The following is a 7,360-nucleotide window of genomic DNA, read 5'->3' on the forward strand; positions in this document are numbered from 1 at the left end:
TCTCACTCTAGGGGCAATGACTATTCCTTCAGCCCACTTTTCCCTTAATGGTGCTGTCTGCCTGTCAGGAGACATACGAGAACACAAGCCACCAGGTACACACCCTGCGAAGGCTCATTAAAGAGAAGGAGGAGGCCTTCCAGCGTCGATGCCATTTGGAGCCAAGTGTCCGGGGCCTGGAGTCTGTGGGCAGTGAGGCCCTGGCCAGAGTAGGCCCTGCAGAGCTGAGTGAGGGCATGCCATCCTCTGACCTGGATCTTCTGGCTCCAGCCGCACCCCCTGAGGAGGTCCTGCCTCTTCCTCCACCACCAGCTCCGCCCTTGCCCCCTCCACCTCCCCCATTACCAGGTAACCACCACCCCTGGGAACCAGCAGGGGCAGCCTCTTTGTGGGGACCAAAACTGTAGTCAGCAGTGTCTTCCTCAGGGAGAAACTGGGAAAATGGCATCATCTGAGGACTAGGGGGACATAAAATAAGGGTGAGGAAGGGCTGGAATCTGAGAGAAGCTCAAGTTATCAGCACAGGGATGCCCAAAAGCAGATGTGGACCTGTTTTAAGGATCATAAAGATGTTGCTCCCAATTCCTTTGAAGACAGCCAAGGAGAGGCTTAGACTATAGCCATAGAAACTGGGTCAGAGACCAGCAACAACTGCCCTGCCAGAGTTAGAATTTCTGGGAGCAGCTTGAGCAGAGTTCATGTAGGCTCCTTCTCTGAGTTTTTTTTTTTTTTTTTTAAACTCTCAGAGAAGGTGGGGCAGGCAGAAGGGAGGTAAGCCTATGAAGAGTCTCTTGACCCCTGGGTCACTGTATCTTTTCTTCTTTCCCCAGACAAGTGTCCCCCAGCCCCACCTCTCCCTGGTGCTGCACCCTCTGTGGTGTTGACAGTGGGCCTGTCAGGTGAGTGTCCCCAAGGCCCTGGGCAGGGCTGGTGGGACCAGGGGTGTGTGTCCTTGGCCCCTGTGTCACTGATCCTCCTTCCAAATTAGCCATTCGAATTAAGAAACCTATCAAGACCAAGTTCCGGCTGCCTGTCTTCAACTGGACAGCACTGAAACCCAACCAGATCAGTGGCACTGTCTTCAGCGAACTTGATGATGAGAAGATCTTGGAGGTAACAGGGCCTGGGGTCCAGAGGGGTAAGGTTGAGGGCTAGGGACCTGGTTGCCTTTTGAGGAGATCTGGTCTTAGAAAAGCCATCAGACAGGGTGAGGCCAGGCTCAGCTCTACAAACCCTTCATTCTTGAGTGTATATATATTTCTAGTTGTGTCAACACTTTGTGTTTGTATTCAGGAAATATTCCAGAGTGACAGAGCTCTGGGCCAACGCTGGGTGGGCTGTCAGGAGGTCCTCCACTAGTATGAGGCTACAGCATTTTCCCTGCTCATCTATTCCTGCCAGGACCTGGATCTGGATAAGTTTGAAGAATTATTCAAGACGAAAGCGCAGGGCCCTGCCCTTGACCTCATCTGCTCCAAGAACAAGACAGCACAAAAAGCTGCCAGCAAGGTGACTCTGTTGGAAGCCAATCGTGCCAAGAACCTGGCCATCACCCTACGCAAGGCTGGCCGCTCGGCTGAGGAGATCTGCAGGGCCATTCACACGTGAGGCTCCCACTGACCTAGCTCTGGTCCCTAGTCTGTTGGCAACCCAGTTCTCCACCCAGGAGCCTGGGTTTCCCTAGATTCCAGGTCATCTGACAGAACTCCCTCATATTCCCCTAATCATCCACTGGCTTGGCTTGGCCAGAATTTACTGCATCTGTGCTGGCAGTTCAGCCCAGACCTTCACCCAAGGAGCTCTCAGTCTATTGGGAACAGTGCAGTAACACTGAGTGATACCACCAAGAAGGTAGAAGTATACAGGCAGCTTTGGGAGAATATGGAGGTTCATGTAGCTGAGCTTGGTGATGAATGAGGGAAGCCTTCCCAAAGGAGGTGATGTCTCAACTGGGACCTGAAGAAAAGATATGAGTTAGTCCAGTTCAGGGCCTGGAGGGAGAAGCATAGTGCCTTGGGTACTAAAAATTGAATCTGGCTTTAGTGTAGGGAGAGGAGCAGGAGAAGGTAGAGTCGGTCAGAAGTCTTGCAGGCTGGGCCTCATAAGCCATGCTCAGGTGTTTGGACTTCACCCTAGGTACAGAGGGAGTACATTAAAGGGCTTATTAAACAGGAGCATGGAATGTTCCCCCAGGATCATTGCTGGTGCTGTGACAGATGAGGCAATGGGTCCTTTGCCTTTGGCTGTGTTCTGTGTACAGTCCCCTGTCCAGTCCTTCTAGGAGCTTGGAGAATAAAAGGGATGAGGGAAAACGTGGAGAGATGTGAGAACTGACGTGGTCCCTTCTTCCTCCACAGGTTTGACTTGCAGACACTACCTGTGGACTTCGTGGAGTGCCTGATGCGCTTCCTGCCCACAGAGGCTGAGGTAAAGCTGCTGCGGCAATATGAGCGTGAGCGGCAGCCCCTGGAGGAGTTGGCGGCTGAGGACCGCTTCATGCTGCTCTTCAGCAAGGTGGAACGGCTGACCCAGCGAATGGCTGGCATGGCCTTCCTGGGGAACTTCCAGGATAACCTGCAGATGCTCACACCGGTACAGCCCCCACCCAACTCATGGTCCTGGACAGCTGTCCCTCCACCCTCCATCTGCTAGTCACCTCCCCTGCCCTTCCAGTCCTTCTGACCCCTCCCTGTCTTTACCGCATCTCAGCCTGGGGTTACTTCAGTGTTCATATTGTCCTACAGCAACTCAATGCCATCATTGCGGCGTCCGCTTCCGTCAAGTCTTCACAGAAGCTGAAGCAGATGTTGGAGGTGGGAAGAGGTTGTGAACAGGGGTGCTTGGGGTTCTGGGGTCCTAGTTGGGGGCCTGGGGCTATACAGAGAGGAAGAAGGAGCCCTCAGGACCTGAGCCTGACCTGCCTCCCATGCATTCTTTGGACAGATCATACTTGCACTGGGGAACTACATGAACAGCAGCAAGCGGGGAGCTGTGTATGGCTTCAAGCTCCAGAGCCTGGATCTGGTAAGACGGTGAGGGCAGTGCGGGCCAGGAAGCCTGGGGGGCAACAGTTGTGGAGCCAGAGTGCTTAGCTTTTATGCACTGCCGTGACCCCCTCTCCTAGCTGTTGGATACCAAGTCCACTGACCGGAAGATGACACTGCTTCATTTCATCGCCTTGACAGTGAAGGAGAAATACCCAGACCTGGCTAACTTCTGGCATGAGCTGCACTTTGTCGAGAAGGCTGCAGCAGGTGAGGAGAGCCTGGCTGGGTGGGCCTGCCCTCACATCCAGCCCAGGACAATCCCGGGAAGCTATGAGGAGAGGGAACACTTGGGTCCATTTGTTTCTGGCTTTTGTTATCTTCTTTCTGACCACTTCAAAGCTTTCCGCTGGAGCCTTAGGCAGGGGCCACTCCAGAGGGAGCCTTCCTCCAGGCGCCAGGCCTGGCCCATCCCAGCTCTTCCCAGCTAGGTACAGTGGGAGCAGGAGCAGGAACAGGAAGGGGAGCAGTGACTCTTTACTCCCAACTCCCTCAAGCTGGCCCCAGAGATCTTGCGTTTGTGTATGATGTATGTGAAGTGCTTAGAAAAAAATCATAAAGCCCTCTATAGACGTGAGGTAGCTGTTATTTCTGCCCCACCCATGAACACTGGGGCAGGCCTGAGGCAGTTTCATTGTGGAGACCAGCAGTCTCTGTGGCTTGCCTGCTTTTGTTTGCTACTGTGTTCTTTGGGGCCACAAGCTCAGTTTCCATTCCATTCCCTCCCCCTGTGAGGGATCAGCTAGCTTGGTGTGTACTTCCTTATGTCCATACAGATATGTGAACCTGAGTGAGCCCATGCTGAGGGGGAGGGCCAGAGTTTGATATAGCTCTAGGCTGGGAGGTGGGCATGCCAGGCCCTAGGCATCCTCAGCCAGGCTTTTGGTGACCAGTGTCCCTGGAGAACGTGCTGCTGGATGTGAAGGAGCTGGGCCGGGGCATGGAGCTGATTCGGCGTGAGTGCAGCATCCATGACAACAGCGTCCTCCGGAACTTCCTCAGTACCAATGAAGGCAAACTAGACAAGCTCCAGCGGGACGCCAAGACGGCTGAGGCAAGCACAGGGTGCAGGCGGGTGGGAGCAACCAGGGCCAAGGCTCCAGGCCCCTCTAGGTGGCCCTAGTTCTATTTTTTTTTTTTTTTTTAATCAAACAGCTGGCTGTATGTAGGGGGGAGAGTGCGCTTTGGGAGTGGCAGGCAGCTGCCTCTGGAAACTGGTACTCGGGAGCTTTGGGAGCCCCAGGTTCTCTCCAGCTCACAGGGGCCTAGGTGGTTGGTTTTCCTCCCTTTGGCCCTGGGCTCTGCTTTCCGCACGCCACTCGTCCATGGTGTGGGAGCTGGGCTGCCCCTTCCCGCCAGAGTGACTCGTTCTGCCCACCCCTTCCCCAGGAGGCCTACAATGCAGTTGTGCGCTACTTTGGTGAGAGTCCCAAGACTACACCTCCTTCTGTATTCTTCCCAGTGTTTGTCCGATTCATTCGTTCTTACAAGGTAAGCTGCAGATAGCTTTTTAAGAAGTTTGGTTGAGAAAACTGGCTGGGGGAGAGAAGCCTGGGCTTAAAGTATGGGCCTTTTCTGACTCCTCCTCTGAGTCCTGGGAAGGGAGCGATGCAAGCTGGCGACAGGCCTCTTAGCTGTGAACTGGTGGGCAGGGTGGGGCCCAGGACCTTCCTGTCATTGTTTGGGGCAGGAAGTGCCCCTCCAGAGGGTGGCCACCTGGAGTTAGCAGGTCCCACTGCCACCCACTCTCCACCTCAGCGTCAGCCCCTCCCCTCACAGCCTGTGAGCCTCACCCCTAGCCCCCACCCATCTTCCATGGCTCTTAGGAAGCAGAACAAGAGAATGAAGCCCGCAAGAAGCAGGAGGAGGTAATGCGGGAGAAGCAGCTGGCTCAGGAAGCCAAGAAACTGGATGCCAAGGTGGGTGGGACCAAGAGCTGGGGCCTGGAAGATGACAAGGCAAAAGAGTGGGGGCTGGGGGTCAGAAGGCTAGGGGAGATGAAAACTTGGAGTGGACAGACCACCCAGAGGGCCAGTGGGCTGGCATCCAGAGGGATGGAGGGAGGGCCTTTGGGGATTCCTAGCAGTGCACAAGCAGTGGCATCCTCAGACTGCACCTTGGGGCAGGAACCAGTCCCACATTAGGTCAGTGATGACTTCCTTCCCCCTCCACATTCTTGGCCCTAGACCCCATCCCAGCGGAACAAGTGGCAACAGCAGGAGTTAATAGCAGAGTTGAGGCGGCGCCAGGCCAAGGAACACCGGCCTGTTTATGAGGGGAAGGATGGTACCATCGAGGACATCATCACAGGTGGGGCCCTTTTTCACTCCCTGGGGCCTGGCCATTGCACCCAGCTCCCAAAGCTCAACCTAACTCCTTTGGGCTCTCCTCCCACCCCACCCCCCATGAGGCCTGACCACTGTGTCTCTCTCCTGGGCCACAGTGCTGAAGAGTGTCCCTTTCACGGCCCGTACTGCCAAGCGGGGCTCACGCTTCTTCTGTGATGCAGCCCACCATGATGAGTCAAACTGTTAGCCCCCAAGGCTGGGGCCCGACAGGTACTGGGCACCGCAGCTGCCCCCTCTGCATGCCCATCTCCCAGGATTCCTGCTGGAGACCACAGGCACCTCCTTTCCTGCATGATTTGCAATCACCCTCTGGCAGCCTCCCAGCGATGGAGACACATACTTCTTGCATGCCCCATGCTCTCAGAAGTGTGGCATATCCCCTGCATGTGTCCTTAGGGAAGTGGTCTCTCTCCCACTAATGCTGTCCTGGCTTCTACTAAGACCCAGTGGGTAGGGAGTTGCCAGGCCAGTGTTGAGGACAGGCCAGAGCAGGCAGGACCAGGCATACAGTTCTGATCTTTGAGGCTGAGGTTGAGTGTCCATTCCCAGGCCTAAGGAACCTTTCCCTAGGGTTCGGTTCTCTTACAAGAGCTCTGGTAGTAGCTTCTGACCAGGAGGTATCAGATGTCCCTTGATCTGTTTCCTGATGTCCAGTCAGCCTGGGGTCTTTTCCTTCTGGCTCTTTCTGAATGCATCTACCTTGTCTCTGTCCACTGCCCAGTGGCCTCTAGTTACCCCCAACCTGATCCACTGAAATGCAAAGCCCAGCAATCTCCCCAGCTGGGTACCCCTCAAGCCTCTAAGCCTCCTGTTTATCTGCCTCACCGCTGGCTCCTCCCTGGCCCTATCTGTGGGGCTGCTCTTGAGGGCACTGTCCTGGCTCAGCCTACCATCCTGTTCACAGGTCTCTGTCTTCCCCTACAGGCCTCCACTGCCAGCCTATGGTTGTTCGCCACCAAGCCAGGAGTGCTGCGCCACCCAGTGGTCCCCCTCGGGCTCCAGGCCCCCACTGAGACCCTCTTGGAGGCAGAAGCACTTCAGCCCTCAGAGTCCTACAAGTCCAACCAGTGGACCTGGAATTGGCCAAGGGCCCAGGAGAGGGCTGTGTTGCTCTCAACCATGTCCGCCCCAGCTCTTAAGGCTGGATCTTTCTACTTGTGCCACTATGGGCACTAGGTCTGTAGGTCCCTGGTGTCTCCAGTACTGCACTTTGCCCCCAAGGTCTTTGACTTCGTTTCCTGAAGGGTCGCCAAGGGTCAGCTCAAGGCTGGGAAAAACCATTTCCAGCTTTAGCCTAAACAGGGCATGTAGATCTCTCTCCCACTAGAGCCCAGAGGGATGAGAGGAGAGAGCAATTGTCCTTTCTTTTTTTTTCCCTTCCTTTTTGCAGGCCCATGGTCAGCTCTGGTCTAGATGTATCTAGGCTTAGGGAGCCCTGGGACCCTGCCAGTCTCAGTTCATCTCTTACCAGGAGCAAGGCCCTCTGAAGCATGGGCCGTGCCAGCTGTGCCCTAGTGATAAGGGTAAGAGGAAATATGTCAGACTCACTGCCCTTATTTCTCTGCCCATTTCATTCTAGGCTCACACTGTCCTTGTCAGGTGGGCAGAAAAGCAGAGGTTTTCTCTGCACCAACCCCTCTCTGCAGATGGCTGGAGAAAGGGTGGGCCAACTCTTCACCGTCTTTCCTCAGCTACGTTTTTTTGTTTGTTTTTTGGCAGGGGACAAGGAGCATGGTGGTCTTGGCTGACTATTTGCTCACCTTCCTGTTTCTCCTCTGCCCCTGGAAGGGAATGTGGGGGCCCACTTTTTTGTACATATACCACCTCCTTTTCCTCTTGTACATAAACCTCAGACTCTCCCTCTCTCAACAAAGGCTTGATGCACCAGGCCTGACTTTGTCTCCTGTTTCTGAGCTTAGGGGTTTAGGGTGTCCATTTAGCCCGACCTGGGCCATGGGGAAAGAAAAG

At 54.9% G+C, this 7,360-nt stretch overlaps 1 protein-coding gene across 7 annotated transcripts in view; it reads left to right on the top strand.

The window, feature by feature from the left end:
* FMNL3 (formin like 3) overlaps positions 1 to 7,279 on the top strand; it is a 62,938-nt gene extending 55,659 nt beyond the window's left edge. For 5 of the 7 annotated variants that reach the window (XM_010385380.2, XM_030938841.1, XM_010385382.2 and 2 more), the window contains 14 exons: positions 69 to 348; positions 831 to 899; positions 989 to 1,113; positions 1,402 to 1,604; positions 2,358 to 2,592; positions 2,745 to 2,813; positions 2,944 to 3,024; positions 3,125 to 3,254; positions 3,938 to 4,098; positions 4,434 to 4,535; positions 4,871 to 4,963; positions 5,231 to 5,354; positions 5,488 to 5,602; positions 6,317 to 7,279. In XM_010385380.2, coding sequence (XP_010383682.1) covers positions 69 to 348; positions 831 to 899; positions 989 to 1,113; positions 1,402 to 1,604; positions 2,358 to 2,592; positions 2,745 to 2,813; positions 2,944 to 3,024; positions 3,125 to 3,254; positions 3,938 to 4,098; positions 4,434 to 4,535; positions 4,871 to 4,963; positions 5,231 to 5,354; positions 5,488 to 5,579 — 1,764 coding nt within the window. In that variant the 3' untranslated portion in view covers positions 5,580 to 5,602; positions 6,317 to 7,279. The remainder of the gene's footprint in view (positions 1 to 68; positions 349 to 830; positions 900 to 988; positions 1,114 to 1,401; positions 1,605 to 2,357; positions 2,593 to 2,744; positions 2,814 to 2,943; positions 3,025 to 3,124; positions 3,255 to 3,937; positions 4,099 to 4,433; positions 4,536 to 4,870; positions 4,964 to 5,230; positions 5,355 to 5,487; positions 5,603 to 6,316) is intronic. The other 2 variants (XM_010385383.2, XM_010385381.2) reach the window with 1 other exon arrangement.
* The last annotated feature ends 81 nt before the right edge of the window (positions 7,280 to 7,360 follow it).

This window comes from Rhinopithecus roxellana, chromosome 10 (assembly GCF_007565055.1).
Source record: "Rhinopithecus roxellana isolate Shanxi Qingling chromosome 10, ASM756505v1, whole genome shotgun sequence".
NCBI lineage: Eukaryota > Metazoa > Chordata > Mammalia > Primates > Cercopithecidae > Rhinopithecus > Rhinopithecus roxellana.